The sequence below is a fragment of the Telmatherina bonti genome (genome assembly GCF_933228915.1).
Source record: "Telmatherina bonti genome assembly, chromosome: 21".
Taxonomy (NCBI): Eukaryota; Metazoa; Chordata; class Actinopteri; order Atheriniformes; family Telmatherinidae; genus Telmatherina; species Telmatherina bonti.
The window spans coordinates 8,183,054-8,207,486 of NC_136630.1; the positions used below are offsets into that span (position 1 = coordinate 8,183,054).

Consider the following 24,433-nt stretch of genomic DNA (forward strand, 5'->3'; position numbering starts at 1 on the left):
ATTTCTGCCTTTAGGAGTCCCACCCACAATGCCTTGCTGCAGCTGCTGCTCCAGCTTTGACATTTAATGCCCCTACCAGCCCTTACACTCCCGATCCACCACACAACACAGTGCCTCACTGCCCCTCGGCGGACACACTGCCTGTCTGTGCCGGTTTTCCATCACTTGCTTCACTGTGGACGTCGTCATTCTCACTGAAGACACAAAGAAGCAGACGTTGAAATGAAACCGAGGTCAATGTGTTAGTTTATACACCAGTATAACTAACAGCATTGATCACTGTATTTACTGATATGTCTCTTTCTAATCATGTTTGTATCAGGTAAGCATGACAGATGCACAGCACCGACTGCAGATTTACAATATATTCCTTTTCTTTCTAATCTCTGCTGCTGATAGCATTTTCCATTTGTTTAAAGTATCTTCATTTATTTCCTGATTTTAGCCCATTAGTGCTAATAAATCTACACGTCTGTGGTGAACTGGAACAGCTGCTATGTTTACATGCACAGCATTATTCCATTAAAAGGCAGTCCCATTATAAACACATTACAGTGGCCTTGAAATGCAAAATAATATCACACTGAGTGAAACGTATTTACATGTTTACAAAGCATGTTCACATATTAGAAATCACGTTTACATGTACAAAGCAAAGGGTTTAAATAACTTTACATTTAAGGAAAAACAACTTTTACACTTTTAATGAAAACATTCATAGGCAGCTGCTAAACAATTTTACAAAGGTGTGAGTACGTTGCTGAAACACTTTTACCAACAGCAAAGCAACTTTACGCTGACACAAAGCGCTTTTACAGTCACTGACACAGTTTACATGTTGCAAAACACTTTTACAGGTTTACCGAAACACTCTTATGCTGGGCGGACACTGTGCGATTTTTAGAAATCTGACTGTCGGGGAAATGCTCCCACAGCACAACCGGGTTTGTCCCTCGTACTCTATTTGACCCTACGACATGTGTACTCATACTGTACGACTCCTGTCAGCCACCATTATTGACAACCACGACTACTTGTCGGTGTGTGACGGCACGACGTGCTCGAGTGTGAACAACGAAAAAAAAAAGGTTCCTAGTTCCTATGACAACCACAGCGTGCCTGACGACAAGATGGCGAGCAGACAGCAAGTTGTTGCAGTTGTGTGCGCTGTCTTGTGCGCTGAAACGAAAAACAAAAGAAAACCTCATGTTCTCGCCATAGCTCTACTAATCTCTCTTCAAGCAGCTGTGTCCACCGCACACGTCTGAAGTTGGGGTTGCCCACCATTGTTTAAAGCTCCACCGGCGTCTTCTGCCCAGGTCCTAACGTAGAATCGTGACGTAACACCGCTCACACGGCGAAAATTTCTGACATGCCAGAAGTTTTATCGGGAGGTCGCAGCATCATCGTTAGAACGTAGCAGCAATTAATCCTTCCTCGTGAGTGTTCTCACACTGTACGCCTCACGACCTCCCGACTGGACATCCCGACGCTACAATGTTTCCACGATGACGCAGCGTGGTCTGCGACAGCAAAATCGTGGTGAAATCGCACAGTGTCCGCCCAGCATTAGAAGTTCTGTAAACACCATTACAAAGACGTAACCCGGAGGTGATGTCGTGGGGTTGTGGATGTGGATGAGACGAGCATTAAAGGTCCCATATGAAACAGTTTTTCAGCTATTTTAAATGAGTGTTCAGCAACATTGTTTTCAAACTGTTTTACAACAAATTCGGCTTTGGTCTTTAATTTCAGTCTTTCCAGAAGCATCTCTAGTGAGCTCTACAGAGAACGTTTCTGTGTGCCACGCCCACTCTCCGCCCCTCAGTGGGAGGTGGAGCCTTCCGCTGGCACCCACTCAGTGATTTTAGAGGGCAGGCTCAGCTAGCCGGGGAGCAAGTAACTGGTAGGATGGTGATTATTTCACTTCCTTAAGAGAAAGTTCTCAGACTCACCCATCTGAGAACACATTTGCAAAAAACTGGAGCAAGCACGTGGAAAAGTTGACTGAATTTTCTCATTTTTGGGCCTTAAACCCAAGCTCTGGAGACACATATGAATATAAGAAAACATTTAGAAAATGAATATGGGGCCTTTAATAGGTCATACTGACATTATAGACATATCCACACAGATATTACCAAAGTTGTCATATTATCTGACAATGCTGCTTTATGAGACATGCTTCTGTTTCCACGGTTGCGTGGACATTTTCATTGATTTATCAGTTTATTCGACATGGACAGTACACATTATTAATCATGTCTGTAAATGTGTCAGCTGCTAGAGAACTCATTTACAACTAGGCAAATTAACTCACTGGCTGCCAAAGACGTCTTTTCACATCTTTTTAATCCAAACGTTCATTGCCAGAGACGTCAAAAGACGTCTTCTTCACTTTTTCCGTTCCTGTACGTGGACATATGTGCCCTCCATATCTGTAATTCTACAACTCGATATTCTATGATTCCTGACAGACGAGCAAAAATGCTCCAAAATGCTGGTAGAATGCGGCTCTCTGCTGCAGCAATGGCTGCCAACATGTTAATATAAGTTCATGTAAGTTTCCACACTATTAAAGTTAGGCTACATTTACACGCAACGCAGCTTTGGTCCACACAATTCAATATTCATAGGGACACATGAGCAGGTTGTCATGCAGCTCAAAAACAGAAAAACTGATTACGATGAAGATGAAACCGTTATTTAAATCACCTCTTGTTACTGAAGTGCAGTCGTTTAGATGATCCCGACATGGTAAATGAACATGTATGATGCACCAGGAAACCTGCAGCGTTCTCATGACTACAGTGTTGATCTTTTAAAGACCCATTTGCTTATTGTTTTTAAGGTTTTCCTGGACCAGGTCGCTTGTTTTCTGTCACAACGCCAGTTGTAGAGGAAAACTTGGAGCAGGATGGTAATAGCTGTGTGTAAAAAGACATTTGCAGGGCAGCAGAAACTCAGTTAAATTTTTAATGTTTGGAAAGATATGAAATAATGAAAGCTTTGTGCAAATGTCACCACAGTGCAGGAGGAGGTAAAGTAGACATGATTAAACCAAACGAGTGTGTGCTAAAGTGTAGAATGGAATATACACCAGCAGATTATTCTTTAGAATTAGGTGGAATACTGCTGTGCATGGAAACGCTGTGATCAGTTAACGCCTCACTAATCAGGCTCAACAGGAGAAGAGGTGAAGCTGCTACAGCAGCAGATTAATGCTCATTGTTCTGGAAGATGTCGGTCGTTCCGGTACATTTTCTGCATGTCGTGCTGCCCTGTCATGCTTTTTCCCTTCTGTCTGTACTCATAGAGCCATTGTTTGGAGTTGTGACACTCATGTGACGTGCAACATCCACCAGCTTCGACACTGGACGATCTTTATTCTGCATCTTTATGTTTTACTCAAGATAACACTTTTTCTTCTTCTTCTCTGCTCATCTTTTCTTCTTTCTGCTCTGCCAGATTCACTCTGCAACTTGGACATCCCTGTCATCAACATGGAACTGGACGGTATTTTTGACTTCACGCACATCTCCCCCTTCACGAACTCGGTGACCCTTCTCAACAGCAGGACGGACTCCGAGGATGAGATCGAGAGCACAGTGCTATGACGCCGCTGAGCTCCCGCGTTGCCTGTTTAAATCGAACGCAATGCCACCGCTGCACCGCCTCCCTCATTCGTTGGCTTTCCCCTCCCTCCTGCTGCATCTCTTCAGCCTCAACAGCTGCTCTGGATCACCTCATCCCACCTCACCTGTACCCGATCCAGAGGGGCCCACGTGTAAAAACTGGCACCTCTGCACAAAAAATAACAAAAAATATGCCGAACACAAACAGGAGGTGACTTTTATTTTTTTTTGTCAGACGCGCTATTTACATTTTTTACATTGGCTGGATTATTTAGCTTTTTTTAAATTTTTAAAAAAAAAGTTTTTATTTCTTTTTGCCTTATTTGATTCACTTGCAATATTGCCTTTAACGTCACACACGAGACTGGAAACCGGCTGCTCAGAACGAGAGCAGTTCGTTGCCGCTGCTGCATGAGAGAACTTCAGAAGAAACACCGTCCTGTTCATCTACCTGGTCAGCTCTTCTGTCTCGTCGCTAACCTCCCACTTCCACTCGCTCCTGCACTCCTTTACTCCTCAGGGGTGTTTGCTTTCTTTCCCACTCAGCGTTCACTGTGAGTGTGCCAGGATGTCTTTTTTTTTAGGAACGTGTGTGTGTGTGTTTGCTGGTGTGTAGTGTGTTAATTAATGTGGTAATCGTACTATGATGTTGCACCGTCGGTGTTGTGGAGTGAAACCAGGAATGCATGTTTGAGACATTTAGGAGAAAAACAACGAGGTGAAAAATCGGTTAAACTCACACAGCTCTCAGCCACTGCTTATTTATTGTTTATACTGTACAGAGTATATGATATAATTAACAATATAAATCAAACCAGATCATATTTTTTATCCACAGGATAGTTATAAAGGGATTATTTCTTCTATAGCTGAAGTGTCAGGAAGCGATGAAATACATACAATGCATACTACAGCTTATAAAAGATCCAGCAGGTTGGAAATAAAAAAACAGTTCATGTAATTATTCATGTTTTTTTTTTTTTATGAACTAAGCCACAATTTTTCATTTTTTCTTCATCAAGTTATGTGAAATAAATGGATGTACAAGCTTGGTAATATGAAGCCTGCAGAGAGAAACTTCCAGAAAGGTTGGACATTTTCTAAATGCAATAAAAACTTCAGGCTTTTTATTTAGTTGGTTTAAACCTTTTTTTTTTTTTTTCTGGCACAAGTTCAAAGAAATGTTTTTAAGTCTAAAAACTATCAAACAGTTTGAAACCTGGTGCCAGCAGTAGAAATATCTGAACACACATGTTTTGCATTGTGATCCATCAACGTATTTTATTGCAGCTTCCATAATTCAGGAGTTGAAGATATAAATGTTGCAGTTTTACAGAGCAAACTGTCCGTGGAATCTCGGCATGGCCATAAAACGAATCCACTGTCTTCTAGAAGTTTGATATGTCCTCATGTTCTACAAACTTGACTGCTTTTCTGCACATGATTGAAGCATGGCTTCCTCGGCGTGTAATACAGTGGATGCAGTGGCATCTGATCCTCTTAAGCCCACGTTGTTATACAGATCATGTTAGTTTGATGGTTTCTCCTGCGTCCTGAGGACATGAAGATCTCAAAGATCTCAAGTGACCTCATTAACCTTTATATCCTGAGATTTCCACTCCCTGAATTATGCTCTGTAGAATAATAAAAAAAAAACTTATTGATGATTCTTTGATAGCTTAACACAAAGTGTCCTGACTTGTCCCTGCATAAAAAGACAGAGCCTTTGATGGGTGCGCCTTTTATACCCAATATTGACACCCTAACTGTTGACAGCTTAACTTATTTATTGAATCATCTTCCATCTTCTTTTTTATGTGTTACTTTGTATCTGTTTTTATTATATTATATAAATATAAAAAAGTTGGTCTGTTAAGACACTAGAATTCATTTCTTTGGACTTGTGTCAGATAAAGATTCAAACTAGTTAAACTACAGATGAACGTTTTTACTGCATTAAAAAAATATCCTGGCAATTTTGGAAATGAAGTTTGTAATTAAACATGCAAAATAAAATTTAAAAAAACAAAACTTTTTTCTGTGATGGTACATTTCAGGCTCCATATCAGACCACCTTGTACAAACATATTAAAGATTATCTTTTGTAAACATTCGAAATGGAAAATCATCCACTGAGAATGGATCACAGAACTGGGCAGAAAATGTGCAGTATTTTCCTAAACTAGCACATTTTTTTTGTCTTGACCATGCAGTTAATGTTTGTTTATTTCCACACTGCAGTCTATCAGAAACTGATCAATGATGCTGATATTTTTGGTCTATATTAGTGATCAGCAGGCAAGTGCAAAGATATAGATGTGTTTATTTTGATGAAAGTATTTATACAGATATATTTCTGAGTACTTTTTACCTAGTATGAGGAATTCTGATTGTTGACATTAAACACGAATCTCGTCTGAGGTTTTAGAAAAAATATAAAAAACGTATTCTGACGTGGGACCAGAATTTTTCTGCTGCCTCATTGAAACCTTTTCAGGAATTACAGGCTCAGTTTAAGAAGAAACTTGAAAATCAGTTAAACTGGAGTTATGAGGTTTGCTACGAGAGCAGCAGTTTGTTATTTGCCTTGCGGAAGGTTTTGTTCTAACCTATCCAGATTTGTAGGACCTTTGTTTTTGTCCAGAGAACATCCGCTACACATGGCCTCAAAGTCACTGTGCTGCTCTGCCATCGTCTCTCTGTAAGTGTGATATTATCCACGGGACTTTTGTAAATACTCTGTGCATATTTGTTCTGTAAATACTGACAGCAGAAAGATTCAGATATATAATAATGATAAATAGATATTTACGACTACTGTAATGAATACTAAAAGATAAACATTGTAAGGTCATACTGTAAATATTATGATGTTGCTAGTTGTAGCAGGTCACATTCACACTAAATAACAGAGAAATCTTAGTTTGCATTTTTTTTTTCTGAATGAAAAATTGTTTTTGTGTTGCAGAGTTCCTGACCACTGAAATAACTTCAACCCTACCTTTAGCTTTACACTTAGAAAACAACAACACATCCCTGCGGTTACATTCAGCTGAAAATGTAAGATGTCTTGTGCATCATTTTGTACTTTTTCCTGCCATAGTTGATATTTCTGAATGAAATGAAGCAGAAGGAATATGTGTTGCAGCAAGTTTGAAGTGATTTCAGTGGATTTCCACAATGTTTGACCATGAAAAACCTTTCATTGTGGTCATGAACTGACCCTACGATGCAGCAGTGTTTTACCTACTCTGCATGGATGCTGCTGTTAGACGACTGATGTCAGTGCCACAACATGACTGCACATTAGATATTCAATATGAGACAGGTACTGGAAAGAGGGGAAGTCACTGAATTATAAGGATTTTCTGTGAAACTGAACGCTGCAGGATTTTAGTACAAAGATAAATATTTCAGAGTAGACGTTTCCCATCTTAATGGAAGAAAAACATGATTTTCTGTCTAGAAATGCACATTAAAGGGCTTGTTTCCCTTACTATCACTAAACCCTACAAAAAGCAGCAAATGTGCATCATATTGAGCCTGAAGAAACTAAATATTTTCTTTTATTCAGATGAACCAATCATCAAAACCTCCCTGTTTATTTCCTGTTGATCAGATAAAGTCAAAGAGCTACTAGTCAGTCACATCCTCCACCAAGGTTTAATTGATGCAGCATGATTTTATTTTAGTTAAATAATAGGAGAAAACAACTCAGTGCAGACGTGATTGTTGCAGTTAGATTGCTCTGAGGTGAACGATACGTCCCGTCTTTGTCTGGATTTCAGTGCTGCTCTTCGTTTTATACTTAAAGGTTCAGCATTGAGTTTTGTACATATAGTAGACATCAAACTTTAGAGCCCAGAGAGTTTTTAGTGTTGCAGCTTTAGCAAGCATGCCCTTATCGCGCTGAAAGGGTAGAATGTTCTGATGTTCATCTCATATGTAGGTTGTGATGCCGGCAGGCTCTTTAACGTATGGTTTCATGTGTTGGAGGGTGGATGGGGGGGGTTGTCCTGTGAAACTCAGCAGCATGCTTTTTAACCATGCCTATGAAATGTGTTTGGTCTTTGGTCCTATCTAAATGTGCTTGTATTTATTTATTTTTTTAAACAAGAGACTAGATTGTTCTTCGCAGGGGAAGAACAAGTTGGTGCTGCCCTTTCAGTTTCACTTTATTTACTGCTTGTTTTCGCTGCATATCCTCTCAAACACCACTGGTTTTATGCTAGCAAGCTACGAAAAGCCCATCAGACTCTAAACAGAGACTCTGTCAGATCATCCTGGGAAAAAAAAAAAAAACAGTTTATGGAAATATTATTGGACTACACCCTACTTAAATGCTCTATGGATTTACACAACAAATGGAAAGGTGTCGAACCTTACCTGCAAAGTGTAAAGATTACACAGCGGTGCGTCCAAACATTGCAGCCATATCTGTTCATTGTTTTTGTTTTGTTTACTGTTTTGCATACGTTTAAGTTCCAAATTGTGGGGGCCAAAATTAAAAGGGAAAATGTGTGATCTTTGAATCCTTTCAGACTTAAAACTTTGTGTCAAACTGTAGTGATGCTGTGGACTCTTAAAAGTTTGGAGTGAAGAGAAATTGCCTTTTCATGGAAATGCTTTCTCATGGTCACCAAGTGGAAAAAAGTGTAAAATGAAAAGAAAGAAAAAAAAATCCTCATCCGAATGTTAAAACTATTAAACATGTTTTTTATATTATATGGATGTGCTTTGGTTTTTTTTGTTTGTTTGAAGGACAATTTGGAAAAGTGCTGCAGTGTGTCACATTTTGGTGTAAAACTCATTTTTGTCTGTCAGAAAATATTCTATGGAATCCAAACAAGGACAGAAAGCAGAAAGATGGGTGTAGTTTAGACCTACAAGATAAATTAAAGTGCATGTTTTAGTCTAGATAGCACGCAGACCACATTTTGAAAAGATTATCTAAACCAGGGGTGCCCAAGTCCGGTCCTGGAGATCTACCATCCTGCTGTTTTTACGTGCAACCCTTCTCCAACACACCTAAATCAAATAAGTGGCTCGTTAGCAGGCATCTGCAGAGCTGAATGACATGCAGAAGAGGAATTCAGCTATTTGACTCAGCTGTGCTGGACAGGGGTTGCATCTACAGGTTGCAGGATGGTAGACCTCGAGGACTGGACTTGAGCATCCCTGATCTAAACTTTCTGATGTCAGACCAGAAGTCAGTGACATGTTTGTGTCAGAAAATAAGTTGAAAGATGTGACATGGTGAAAGCTTGACTTCACAGGTTCATTCAGCCTTCAAGTCTTTGAAGACACTTGTTTGGGTTGCTGAGCAAAACCCAAATCTGATTAAATATTTATTTCAGATTAAAAATGAGGTACATGTAGCTCTTCACCTGTACCAGGAGAAGCAGTGCCAATCTGAGGTGTTACCAACCCCGATGTCTGAGCGATCCCACCTCACGTACCACCAGCATCCACGACTCCTGGATCACGGTGCAGGAGGATGGGACCGTTGTCATGGGTTACTGCACCTGTAAAGCAGGCTTGGGATAGGTGTGTTCTCATGCGGCAACCCTCATGTATTCAGTGGTGGCTGCTTTTGATACGAGAAACGGACGGGCCTGCACGCAGAAACCCTGTGCTTGGACTGTGCCGTATGGCAAGCCGTTAGTACGAATAATCGGACGTAAATTAAAACCATATGCTAAACCATAAATAGCGGCAGTCAAAAGACAGCCTCTTAAAGATAAAATATGCATAAAATGCCAGCGCACGTAATTTAATCCACTGCGCGTCTTTTATGGTCACAAAGGCCAATCCGTTAGTATGAATAATTGGACGTGAATTAACGCGGTATTCTAAACCGTAAATTATGGCAAGCCAAAAGGGCCAAAAATCACTACTTAATTAGCACGTTGGCATAACGTCACAAAACTTTGACGCATGTTCACGGCGAAACGACGTATTTTACGACGTTTTTTTTTAGCCATAAAAAACAGCGCTTTTAACGGCATTTTGTGAAGAAAAGCGGCGTATTTTACGGCATTGTTATGCCAACATGCTAATTAAGTGGCGATTTTTGGCCCTTTTGGCTTGCCATAGTAAATAGACGTGCCGTTTTTTTTTTGTGCAAACGCGTTGTGAATCATAACGCGCAGTGGCGTAAATTACATGTGGTGGCATTTTATGCATAATTTATCTTCAAGAGGCTGTGTTCTGATTGCTCCACCACTAGATGTTCGGCCTTTGTACCCAATCAGTGCACTGCTTTGGCAGTCATGATCAGAGGATCACTGATCCTTGGTGAAAGAGAGAACATAGTCTACATACCTGCCATTCTGTTCCTGTCTTAATCAGATTGTTTTGTACCTGTTACTGGGCACTTTAATGCATGACACTGAAATAAACAAAGTCAATAATCAAATATATAGTTCACTGCTGTATTTTCTTTTGTTATATAGTGTTTATAGTGACAGTCTACACAGTCTGCACTCCAACTACAAGGTTAATCATAGCTGTCATTTTGATGGCTCGAAGAATACCTGGTATAAATTCAGTCAGCAAAACAAAATCTAACAATAATTTGGTCTGTAAAGAACAGTTGATAATAAACACGAGACACAAAATGAAAGTTTTAACGAATGTCCAAGTTATTAATTAATTATTTATTCAGTTGTTAATGTTACAAATGAGTTTTTTTTCCCCCTCTTATTTTTTTTTTTTAAAGAACAATTTATGGTTATAGTTGCACAAGTTTTATTTGAATGAAGCTACAAGTGGAACTATCCACTTGTAGTTCCTCTCATATAACAGCAGATGTCAGCAGGTCTGAGTGATGGCCATGCAAAACAAAGCTTGCTTTTCAAATGACTAACTTCACTGCACCACTTTTATGAGAAAATGAAAATGGACCAGTTGGCCTGTCATTATTGCAGTAGCCTACATAAAAGACCTTCTTTTGAAACTAGCATTTGAATTTCACTCCAAATGTTAGAGATCTGTTTTTAAACGTGTATTCCTTCTGTTTGACCAGTTTTAACATCTTAAATGTCTAAAAATGTAAAGAACGGTCATTTAAAGTAAACCCAGGAGTAAAGTTTGCCATTCTAAACACTATACCAGCATCCGTGATATAATCTTGTTCTTATTGCACGATATGCTTTCTTTAAGAAAAAATATTTTAATGCATTTGTGTCAACTTGCATGTTCAAAATGAATTCCCCACTGAGACTAAAGTATATGTTTTATCCTCTAATATTCTAATATTTTTACTTCCATATGTTTTTACTCATACATGCAAGAAAGCAATGTTTGGAAGAACAATAATTCTGGCTGTAAGTCAGTCTAAAGACAACCTGAACACTACCAACCAAATATTCCACTGCTTGACTAAGCTTAGCATGAGCCTAAATATTTGGAAGACTAATAGTGGTTCCTGTTCCTCGAGCCAGAACTGGACATTCTGCTGTACCTGTGGAACACTTCCTCACACCTTTTATTTTGTGCAGGGTACATCTTGATGCTTCATTTATTCCCGTTCCTGCAGTGATACGTTTATAAGGGCATATCAGCTGCAGTTAGGTCGGACACTTCCAGTCAACTTTTACTCAGACATACCAAACCCTGAGACCAAATGTACTCCATGCAGCAGCTGGTTGGCAAAAATCATTTGGATTTCATTGCAGATTTAAAGTGGAACTATTATGTGCATTTCAGGCCAATTTATTTTTATTTCTGAGACCAGAAGGGCTGGGATTGATCGAGTTATTGTCACAAATCCCTTTATTTACTTCAGACCGACCCTCTCCGTAGGCTGTCAGATCAGCCTGTGGGCAAAACGAGTGGATTGAGACTCCACATTAAGCCCCGCCTCCCGCCAGTGCACTACATCGGGAGCGCGCACCACACCTGCTTTCACCATCATTGTAACATCTCATAAACAGAAGGATTAGGCTCATATGAACTCAATAAAAAAAAACAAAATACAACGTCAACACATAGCATACAGCCATACATGTTGGAACCTGAATCAGAGCCTGAAAACGAAGTGGAAAACAGCAACCCACAGCAACGAATGCAGCAGGATGTCTCTCTTTGGTAAACTCACCAGCCATCGTTGGAAATAACTTTATCCCACGTTTTCCACCCGCCTGATGTATTTGTACATGCCCTTGTTCACCAGTAGAAGGTAACCAATCACCGAACCTTATCCCCCGGGACGTCACAAGGATTTCCAAGTAGAAAAAACTCTCTAAAACGACACATTTTTTTGTCGCCATGGAAACCGAATAGAGAGCGTGCTGGAACTCAAACTCAAACTCAAACATACATTTAGGTGATAAAAAAATAGTGCCGTTCACATGTCTGATGAGGATTCAACACTGTAACACTGTAGAAAGCTCAGAAAACTCCAAATACCATAATAGCACCCCTTTAAGCACACGAGGGAACAAGCATTTAAACTGAAAAGTCCTATTGTTTGAGTTTGTCCCCTAAAAACATACACATTAACTTGTGTGTAAACTGCATTACTGTAGCAGAGCTTAAGGGTTTAGAAAAAAAAAGTGAACAACTTCCATGATCTGACATCAAACTTACAACTCATTTTGCCAAGGTAAAAGGATTTATTTTTTCATTTAACACTTGTTTTTTGTTTTTTTTATGCTTCAATGTATTTTTAAGTTAAATCCAGACACGCTTCATTCTTTAAGACCCTTTAAAAAAAAATGTTTTAATGTAAAACACAAAAATATTTTTCTCCACCAAACTGGATGTTTATTTTAACATCAATAAAAACACATGCATGTTTTTTTTAAAAATGTTAGTGAATAATACAAACAAAAAGCTTCGACTAGTTTCAGCAAGATCACATTTAGCTGCTAATTCTCATTGCAGGCTCAAGATGAAGCAACCGTTAGAGAAAAATAATGACAAATATCAAACATGTTATTTACACAAAAACTCCTTAAAGCACCAAAAAATGTCTGCTGACACGTCAGCTTACAGGTGTGAACTGGAAATAATGGGTTTGTTACGAAACAGCATGAAACAAAGAGCACAAGCAGTATTAAAATGTTTTTGGGACAAACACATTTGCACATCTGTGGAAAACTGTGCATGAATCATTTATAGTATAAGATGGCTGATTATGATTTAGTTTACAACTTAATAATTAAGAACATTTAATCAGTACTTATTAGGCTGTAGATGTTTGTCTCACTCCCATGGGGCTTCAGTGCCTTCAGCCTCAGCGTACACAGAAAGGTCCTCATACAGACCGCCTCCACATGTCTCAATAGCCAAACCCTGAGAAATGGAAATAAATCTCTTTAAGTTCATTTTACACATAAATGTTTGACTTTCATGCAGAGTTTAGTCATTTAAATGACATTATAGAGAGATGTGCTGACAGCAGCGTAGCTACAGATTTTATTTGCATATTAGATTCAGAAATAACTTAAAGACAGAAATAAAAATCTGCTAAACGCCGAAACCAAATGGATGACATTTACAACATGACAACAGCCCATTTGCATAAATGGTTTTCTGACTTTTTTTTACCACAAAAAATGAACTCCTGGTTCCAGTTTGTAAGATTTATTTGTTTTAAATGCTCCAGATGATGCAGTAATATAACATCTGTTAGAGAGGAGGGGTCTTGTATGCATCTAAGAGAAACTGAAATGATTGACACTGTGCTCCTATGTGCATCAGTAATATTTAGTATACTGTGAATTTAAAAGCCAGATGTCAGAAATCAGTCATTTTACTGCAGTTCTGGACTAAAATACTAAATCAATCAGAAATACTTGAATTAATACCGAATCTATGGCTGTAAATTTATTTATTTATTTATTTTAAATCCTCCTTTTCATGTTCTGTATTGTTCTTGTCCTCTGTCTCTTTGCTTAAACATACTTAACATTGACTTAACAGAAACTCTGACGACTGATTAACACAATTGTGGTTTGGAGCTCAGTGGTGCAGGAAGATTGCGTGTCCTGTTTTCTTACTGTCATTGTCACACTTATACTCTTTATGTAAAAACTGCACAGCTGTGAGACTTGCTCACTGCAGCATAACCACACAAACTGGACCATTTATTCTCAAAGCACTGTGATTAAAAGAAACAGCCACGTGTTTGGTAAGAAAACAGGAAAAAAAAAAACAAACCTCATAGATGTGGTCATTCTCTGGTTCCTCGTAGAGGCTGTCCCTCCTTCCAATCTGTTTGAAAGAAAAGGGTTAAGAAACACTTTGTAAACAGTCCAACAGAAAATAAGCAAATGCACAAAACTGGAAAGAGAGAAAGTAAGCGGTGATAAACATTTATTTATGTATTTTACAGGTCAACCTGAACCTTTTATATTTGTTCTATGTTTTATCTTCCTCTATTCTTCACAGAATTTAACACATTTTAACTCTTTTTTTTTGGGCAAATGACCATATTTGATCACTTTATTAGACATGCCTTACATCAGGGAGCTTTAGTCTTGGTCCTTGAGGGACCCTGGAGGGAGTCCCCCCAAGTGTCCCTGCTGCAACACACCTGATTAAAATGAATGTGTATTTAGCTGGCATGTGCAGAGCTTGTCTGAGTCCGAGTCAGGTTTTATTCAGCATTGCTCTACATGTTATTAAACTCAAAAGAACCACACAGATGTTCACATCAGTCATCAAAGACGAGACTTCCGGTACATCCCAGATACTTCACTGGGATCAGAATTCAGTATAAAGAAAAAACTTTCTCTACCGATCACTACTGTTTGCCAAATAATGAACCGCTGTTGTAAGATAACCCTTTATTGATAAAAAGGGCTGACAACAAACAACACAGATAATACATTCAGCACAAGACCCCTGCTGTGCTTACGTCTAACCCCCAGCCCTACAGTAGCTCCTCCAAAGCTGGTCTATGAACAAAGATGAATGCTCTGACATATCCTTGACACTGTTAACTTCTGGTATTTAAAAAATAAAAAAATTACAATTTAAAGTCTTGTTATAATCTCCAATAGTACAATAACACTCTTTTCTAAGTTTGGATATATAAATGTCAAAGTGTTTAACAGATCTCAGAAGTTGTCTGACTCCAGAAGTATTCAGACGTTGTGGTCGCAGATTTATTCTCATTTACTCAAAGGTTTGCAATTTTCAAGTCGAGGTGTGGAGGCCATTTATGTGTGTTTGTTTTCTTTTATGAGAAATGGCTGTTATGGAAGTTAAATAGTTTTTTGGATTATATTTTAGGATATTAGGTTATATTACACAGATTTTTATTTAAAGTTTGTTATTTAGCTTTTTGATGAGTGTGAGAACGGTGAGGGAAGACGGCTGATTTATGTCACGTCCGGGCGTGGTGTTTTGTTTTGTTGTTGGACATCAGCGTCAGGTGGTGTGACCAAGGTTGAAATGATTTTTTGACCACTTTCAGGCGTTTTGTTGGTTTTTTGTTAACTGGAACAAATATATAACGATCCACCTTTATTCTATTTTTTTTGTTTAAAGAAAATAAATTATTTGTAATTTTTTAAATCCTTTCCTTTTTTTAAATTTTTTTTTATTTTTGGAAGTGCGTACAAAAATCAGACAGTCCACGCTGCCACTGCTTTTAAAAGAAACATGAAAAAGGCTGGTACAAGAGGCCTAAACAATCAGCACAGATGTTAAGGGGTTAACACTAACACTGAAGGAATATCACACACACCAAACCTTTACATTATGACGTTACTAATGTTTCATAATTACTCTAAAATGAAAACGTTTTTAAAAAGCAGTGCAGGATAAATTAGCACACCGTTCCAGATGCTGCATGGATCCGAAAAAGCCTATTTATTGTTGTTTATGACATGGTTTACAAACACAGAGCTTTTCATTTCTGCAGTGGCGGGATCTGGAGATGTAACTCCACCCAGTCCCACGAGGGACGGGCCCCTGCACGTTTTCAACACACCCCCCTGCAACCACACATCTGACTCAAATGAATGATTTGTCAGCCAGAACCTGATTGGATCCATTTAATTTGGGTCAAGTGTGTTGAAGCAGAGATACATTGAAAACCTGTCGAGGAACAGAGCCGAGTAGCCCTGGACTAGAAGGTCGAGTTCTGATCAGTCGTCAGCGTATGGATGTTAAAACATTCCTGTTCCAACAGACGTCCACGCTCTATGTTTTGGCAAAAATAACAGACCCTCCTCTGTGTATTTTATGTATTATGGTGGCATTAGTTGAAGTAAAGGTACCGTCCCAGCCTGAGGACAGTCTTAGTGTGCAGCTATATAACAGGGGACAAGGTTGAAAGCATTCTTTTAAGTAATTATCTTGTTATATCAGGATGTCAGAAACTTGAATGACATTTTTAAAAATCACAACAAAGAGCTCAGAAAGTCAAGAAAGTCAACACTTGCTATTTAACTTACTGTTGTTTCTTCTTTTTCCTTTTCCAACTGAGACAATGAACTAGATAAATTAGGAGCTTAACCCCAAAACTGCTCATTTTCGAGCTCACCTTCATCATGATGAAAAGAGGAAATCACAAGAAAAAATATAACCTACGTATCAGTCAGCACCCACCCATTATACGACTAAACTACACTAATCTCATTATAATTTGATTATTGTAGAATGTAGACAACAAATACATCTCAACTTTAAATTCTTTAAAACCACCGGTAAAGTACTTTTAAACATATCATTTGCACCATCTGTGTTTCTCCAGACTCCTCATGGCTTCATGACAAGCTTCTTTAAGTCTCTTAAGCCTACAGTCAGTATTAGTAGTGTTCTCTGAAGACAAGATCACATGATGAAGAGGCTACAGAAAATTAATCTTGTTATCTCGTGATTATAAGTTACAGCAGGTGGCTGTCTTAAGAAAGCTAAAAGTTTCACAGTCATGATTGGTTTCTTCTATCTAAAAAAGAGAGCAACAGAAAATGTGCAGCATATGTCTGCACATGTATGTTGATTTTTGTGTGTTTCATAGTCCATAACTGGTTTGTTTCTACAGACTCTTGTGAGGATCCTGCTTAGATTAAACCTGTCTCTGCATAAAATTGTTTACAGTTTGTGAAACTTTGAAAGGAGATTCATTGAGATCCAGCATCAGGCACAGTTAGCAGATCTACATACAGTTTTAACGGTCCCTTTTCTCTTATTTGTTCCTGTTTTTTCCCCCCCATCTCCTCACTTCTCAACCTTAAAGCCAAATAAAACAAAGCAGGATCGGCAGTGGACGAATCGAAGGTGGCAAGACGATGCTTCTGACCCAACGTTCACTTTTCTGACACTTTCATAACTTTAGAGCTGGAATGGACTTCCTACACAAACTGTAAAACTTGATGAAATTAATCTGCTTTCTTCTGCTTCAACCGTGTTTTATTTAGTAGAGAACTAGTTAACACTGGCTTAAAGTGCAGGACATGAGGTGACTTATTATGTCTTCTGAGTTTAAGAGGAAAATTCCACTGTTATTTAACTTGCCTTTTATTATTTTTATTGTTTGTTGTTGTTGACTGATTGCACTTTTATGCTACTGGCTGCACACAAATTGCCCTACGGGGACCTAATAAAGTATTGAAATTGGAATTGAAATTGAAATTGAAATTAGCCTACAATTTTTGTTTCTTACCGTTTTTACACAATTTGTAGATCTTTGAAAGATTTTAGATGATTGCAGAACTTTTCACCCCTTTGTTTTCTGACTCTTTAAAGCTGCACACTAACCACTGGTTTTATTGTTGCTGGTTTAACCGAAGAGAAATCTGTATCCGTTGCATTTAGGTCTGCAAACATATTAAAAATGAAGTGATCAATCCGGAAAATTAACGCACAAGGTCTGCTAGTGGACATTTGACTTTTCAGTGTATCTATATAAATAGATCATGTTGCCAACAGTTCATCCTTCTATAAAAAAAATAAAATAAAATAAAAATCTTGTCCTCTTTTTAAACCAGTGCATCTAAATATTTGGCAGCTATCCTGGTGCTAAACTCACCAGTACCGTTTGGCAAAGGCCAGCTTAATCTAAGGAGTTTTGTTCATTTCATTCCTCACCAGTCTTTGTTTGCGTAGCAGCATGGCAGCAATGCACGCAGCCAACATGAGGCCCTGAAGCACCATGAGACCATCCTTCATCTTGCTCCGGTGTATTGCCTGGTTAAGGTCAACATGTCCTACAAGACAGCAAAACATAACGGTGAAACAACCATTCAAAATCTAACTGCATGTGTACTTTCTGCACTTACTGACTGCCTGAAGTTCAGTTCCAAGTCCTCTTGTTCCATTTATTTCACAATAATACACTCCGTTGTGTTCAGCCTGAACGTTAAGGATCTCAAGGGCAAAATTTTGGAACACGTTGCGAAAAACAATTTCTTCAGTCTCAGATATTATGTTTGGTTTGTCTTTGTACTCATCAGCCTTGTACCACAGCGCAGTGTCTTGGGGACGTGGCTTCGAGGACTGACAGTAAATTCTTACATGACTCCTATATTTCACACCATAGAAGCGAGGTTTCTGTGTGACCTGCAGGGAGACTGTGCAGAAAAAGGAAAAATAAGACATTGCTACAACAATGAAAGATTTATATACCTTTCAATAAAAAGGAATGTATTTATATGAATACAAAAGCTGGAAAATCCCTCATGTATTGCAATGTAGGAATTACTAAAATGAATCAAGAAAAGCGAAGATTGTCTCAAAGCAGTTCGCGACCAAATGATCCGACTGATGGCAGAGCTGAAAAACACAGGAGCTAAAAAAAAAAAAAAAATTGTGACATGAATGCAAAACAATTTTATTAAAATTAAAAGGGAAAAAACAAATAAAATACGGTCAGTTAGGGTTGTTTTGATAGACTGAGTAGTTTGTTCTGAGGTTATTTCCTAAGCGGTTGCAACTTATTTTCGTCTTTACAATTTCAGTAATGGGTCAGTATTTATAACTTTTTTTTTTTTTTTACTTGATTATTTGTCTAAAATCCGACTTAACAAATAGTTTATGTAATGGTTTGATACATTATACGAATAAAAGGCAACTAAACAAAACCTTATCTTAATAGATGAATAATGACTTACTGAGATCTTGGTAGAGTTTAAAATTAATGACAAAAATGATTATTTAGCTAATTAAGTATCAGATTTTCACTGCAGCGACTCTTTTTCCTTTAATGCTGAGGGAAAGATAAAACATTTAACAGCGTCGAAATGTTTTAGTTCTTCGGAGAATCTTCAATGGAAACATTTCTTCATAACATGAATTAAAACCTTTTACCTTTAAAAAAAAAAACCCCAAAAAACAACAACAACGGCAGCATTTTAAACATGCTAAATATATTTAAAGATACATTGATGAAAATAAGGGGAAAGTCAGTTATTTTTTACAATAAAATCTCAAAGTTAACAAAAATGAACAATGTCTTTGTAGGCCGAAGAATAAAAGTTTGAGCAGACGTGTGTTTTTAATGTTAAATTTTCCTGCTTTATACTAGTTTATTTAATTGAATATTGGAATATATTTGGGTCCGGAGATGTTAGAGACATTGCAGTCAGTTTTACACACAATTTAAAAAAATATAAAGTAAAATGACCCATGTGAGAATAAAATATAAACAGCATATATTAGTGTATTTAAAATTGAAGTTTAAAAAGACAGATGAGGTGGGCACGCCTCAGAGGGGACAGAGCTTTTTCAGTGCTGGTCCAAAACTGTGGAATGAGCTCCCCCTCCATATTAGACAGGCTTCCTCACTGTCCAATTTTAAACCTTACCTTAAAACACATTTTTATTTCTTGGCCTTTATCCCAGTGTGAGACAGCTTCTGGTCAGTGTGCTACAGTTTAATTATTGGTTTTATTTACTATTTATTCTTGATTTTGTTTAATTAGTTATTCATTGTGTAACCTGTTGTTTTATTGTGTTATTTGGCTTTTAATTGTTTTATTCTGTCGTTATTTTGGCTGATTGTGCAGCACTTTGTTTCAACTCTGGTTGTTTTAAAGTGCTTTATAAATAACGTTGAGTTGAGTCTTTAATAGGTCTAAATTTAATAGTCACAGCTTAATGTGAAGTTTGTTGCATAAAAACATCTTTTATCACATTTTTCGGGATCACATTAGAAATAAGGCAGATATTAGTTAATCAACATGACAATAAGATGATAGTCTTTGTCTCAGAGAAGAACTTCCTCTTTTCTCCCAGATGGTCAGGAAACAAAGGTACCACAGAGTCAAAAAATAACATGCAAAACACTAGTTTGCAGCATAGCTGCGGTTAAACTCACAGAAAAATGACAAATAAATGAGTGTTTTAAGCACTTGATAAGATTTCCATCCCGTTCCAAATCATAAGGATGTTCACATATTTGCAGTAATTTTAAAAGTCAGTTTTAAAATGCTAAAATAAAACAGTGCTTGCATCGTTTAACTTTTTTAAATCACATACTGCATCAATTGAAATGGTTGAAAAAGTGAACATTTACCTGTTAGTGTTATGAAAGCGAGCCCGCAGCATCCAGCTAGAATCCAGCGCATGATGACATGCAAAAGACAAATGTTTCAGTCGTTGACACGGAGAGTGTGTCAAAGTCTCTGCCGTCAAAATACTGCCACAAGGAGAAAAAGCACAAGTGGGTGTGCAGTTTTCTGATACGCTCGCTTTAGGTGCAGGCAAATAAGGGGAAGAAGGCTGCGTCAGTGGACTGAAATAAGTTAAACAACCCACACGTTTACCATCAAACTTCCAGCAGCTTCATTCACACAAGCTGCTTATTTAGCAACAGATGAGACAGGGAGTCTGAAACTCCATTTCATAAAAGGATTTTAAAGTTGTGTTGATTAAATAAAAATCTTAAGATAATGTGAATTTATTGTTGTATGGCCTGATTTTATCTGAGGCTAAGTTTTTAAAGACTAAGACCTGCCATGATACAAAGGTAGACAGATGTCTCATTTTAACTGCTGTGTGAAACAAACTGGTCACTAAAACCAAGACTCACTGTGACTCCTCTCATTGGGCTAAATTAGTTTATTTTATATCGCACACAAGCCAGAGTGGGATAATGGTGCTTAAATTAAAAATTGAAGTAAATAAAATCAATAAGTCGTGGTTGAGTTTGCATGGGGGGGGGGGGGTTGTGTATGTCCTGAAGTCTTTTCTTTTTATCAGTTTTTACAGTAAGGCAGCAGAGTATTTAGTTTTAGCTGTTCCTCATGTAGAACATCCGTCACTTCTCGTTTCCAACTCATGTTAATGTGTATTTAGGTTCATGTATCTGTCATTCACTTAAAAAAAAATTCAGCTAAATAGAAAAAATGTGCTCATTGGGACATTTATTTTTTGGAGTTTTGGTTCTACAGCATTTAGAAAAAATCTTTTATTCTCATTTTTATAAAAAGGACAATGATGCTTGTGAAAAAAAAAGTCAGAATGTGATACTTTAATCTTTCAGATCAATTTGTGTGGATTTGGTTTGATGTTTGTGAAAAAAAAAAAATTATTGTATTTATTTTATTATTTTATATTATTTATTTATTTATTGTATCCATTTATTTATAAGCACTTATTCAAGTGCTTATTCACATTAATTTTTTTATCATTTATATCTAAAAAAAAAATTATTGCAAGAAATTTGTGAACGTTTAGACATCAAAGTTAGAAACAGCTTCTTATTTATTTTACATGGGTCCTTTTGATTATCCAACCCTTCCGGTGATATTAAAACCTAAATCCAATCAGAAAAGGTTTGTTGCATGTAACCATATCAACCTGTTAAACAACATTAACAGCCTCGCCAAAAGGTTTACACCAAGCCACAGTGCTTTTCGATCTTATTTATATTTATTGGTTATACTTAAACAGGAAGTGGAAAAAAAGGTCAAAGGTTAAAAACATGCAGTGGACTCACTGCACTGCAGTCTTCCTTATGAGGACTTTCTGACTTGTTAAACTATAAGTTCAACAATGACATCTGTTCAAATGCATCTATATGAAGCTACTTCCCTCCTGCTGCTTGCCCGAGCGTGCAGATCGCAGCTTCAGCTGCATATAAGGGAATGAACAAACAGCATTCATGGCCGTTTCTGTTGTGATTATCGCTTAGTTTGTCACAGGATGAAAGGTGTGGTTATTATAGCTGAAATTATAAAATGGGAACAAATTCACATTATCTTTTGCTTATCCAACATGATGCCAAACTGTGATGTGTAAATATTAAACCAACCTAATGTCTTAACTTAAAAATTCAAGTCTCAGATGGGTGTTGCCCTTCATAACTTCATTCAGTCTAAGGGAAATATCTAAACTTCTGCTCGATGGATGAGCCTAAAACCTGACAGTCGTTTATGATGTGCAAACTTTGGGAATGATGGTGAACCCAGTTTGTTAGACTACCTTAAAATTTTAATAAAAAGAAGATGAATTTCCTTGTTAGTTGAACATCCTGTTTTCATCTTCTGCTGTTATTTAGTGAAACTAAGAAAAACTGGTAAACTGTGGCTCCCCTGTTGGAAACATCTGTACTCCTTTTGAGCAGATTTGTAAATGTTAGCCTGCTGACAGACGAGACTGAACATTTACCGTGAATATCAGCGTACGGCCTTAAAAGTCTCCAATATGCCTTGAGACTTTTGTTATGCAACCCACAAGCAATCAAGAGTGAAGGTTTCAGATCGGCCAAGCTCATCTAATTTCCCTAATTCCTCACAAAGCTGATTTTCTCTGCAGTATCAGCAGGTTGTTTGTCTGGGTTTGGTCAAATAATAGTAATATCTGAACTAGAGATAAACTTACATACAGTATCTACCAAATGCAAACACTGCATCTCCCAAAAATAACTAGCATTGCTCAGACCCGATAAGAGAATTTTTCCTTTATCGTATTTAGAAAAAACAGTCTGAGCTGAAGGCTGCTGTTTATGGAGCTTCACTGACAAACTACTTTGTTAGTACTCATTTACAATACAGTGGAAGGTACCAATCTGTTTCCAACGTTCTTGAAGAACACGAGCAGTCGCTGCTTCGCTTGGTTTTAATAGGAATAATGACAGACAGAAGAACGTTTCCAGTAAACAAACCTTCACTGGAACAGATAGCATAGTGTCTGATGACATCACAGACTGGTGAAAAATCAACAAAAAAAAAAACAAAAAACTGATCACCTTAAACAGATCCACAAATAAATTAATACATTTAAACCTTTTAACATGCAGCCTTAGTACGTCAAAAGCAGCGAATCTATCACTGAAAATATTTGAAGTGATTCTACTCTATTCTAGTCTTTTAGCCGATACTTTTATCCAAATAGATTTACATGTGAGAGTGACAAAAGGAATCAAACAGTAGAGGACATGATAGATATAGTTCTGCTCATATTTATTCATAAGCTTTCATTAAAGAAGGAAAAAAAAAAAACCAGCTGCCCGTAAAATAAGCTGAAAATGACTAAAGTAATAAATAAAAGTTTTATGAAAATCATTACATTATTTTCTAATTCTGGTTCAATAGAAATATTTTTTTTAAAAAAAGCAAACAAATCAGATAATTCATTACATATTACATCACTCAAACTAATATTTTGTTGAACAATCCTTTAATGTTTCCGCTCCAGTCAGGTGTTTTCTGTTCCTCTCAGTCAGACTTCTGCACCTGTTGACAGGTATTTTGTCCCACTGTTCAACAGAAAAGTCTCTAATTGGTCCAGGACAATTTTTTTTTCTTTCCTTTCTTTAACTCAATTAAATGGAAAAAACAGTGTCTTATATCATCTAAATTATATTTTTGCAAATTTTTAGTTATTGTTCCTTTTTTAAGTCTCCACTTATTTGAGTGACTGTTGTAAATTCAGCCTTTTCTTTCATGAAAGGGGATGAATACATATGAGCACAACTGTAAGTGCTTGTCAGACAACTGTAAGTCGAGTTGGGCGCAGGTGTTTTCCATGTGCCGCGTTTTACAGCAATAGTCCCTTTGCTTATATACAGAAACAATAGATTCCTCAATATAATTTTGGGCGCAGCTTATTCAGTGCTCATTTGTTGCAGTGTTTGATTTATTGCAGGAATTATTTAAGTTATTCAAAACTCAAAGCACTTATTGTCATATGTAGAGTAAGGAAACTGGTTTCCCTGTACAATGACATTCTTATGTTGCTACCTAGGTTGGATGCCAGAAATATTTAAAGTATAAAGAATAAACTCATTTAAAAACAGTATGCAAATGCGTACACATGAAATATAAACTTTACTTAAAAGTGATGTACATATATTGCATTAGAAACAAGGACAGCAAACTTCTGGACAAACTGGGCTTTAAGGCTAATTCTGTCCTCAGCAGAAGCCAGGACCCTGTCAGAGCTGTGGTGGAGCAGAGGATGAGGAGAAAACTTCAGGGTATTTTAGATAACAAAAAACATCCCCTCCATAATACCCTGACAGGACAGAGGAGGAGCTGCAGTGAGAGACTGATCTGTCTTCGATGCAGGACTGAGAGGCTCAGAAAGCCCTTCATTCCAGCTGCAATTAGGCTGTTTAATATTAATTAATTAATCTGTAATTTGATAAAACTATCTTTTTTTAATGAATTGTTGGAACACCCTGAATTTCACCCCTGGGGATGAATAAAGTATCTATCTCTCTATGTGTCTATCTGTGCAGTGTGCTACATAAACTGTCAACATTCAGCAGTGAATAATTGCAACATTTTAATGGAAAAGTGCATGGAAAATTAAATGACATTACAGATATGGTCGTTCTGACAATGTAAACCTCTGTGTGTAATTATGCTGTCCAGTGTTTCAGACGGTCAACT

The 24,433-nt window shown here is 37.5% G+C and overlaps 1 protein-coding gene across 1 annotated transcript in view; it reads left to right on the forward strand.

Moving 5' to 3' along the window:
* LOC306771959 (rho GTPase-activating protein 44-like) overlaps window positions 1-3,617 on the forward strand; it is a gene marked incomplete at its 3' end in the record, with an annotated part of 108,816 nt that extends 105,199 nt beyond the window's left edge. Inside the window, exon 22 of the mRNA XM_079261326.1 lies at window positions 3,469-3,617. Coding sequence (XP_079117452.1) covers window positions 3,469-3,617 — 149 coding nt within the window. The remainder of the gene's footprint in view (window positions 1-3,468) is intronic.
* Window positions 3,618-24,433: the final 20,816 nt, after the last annotated feature.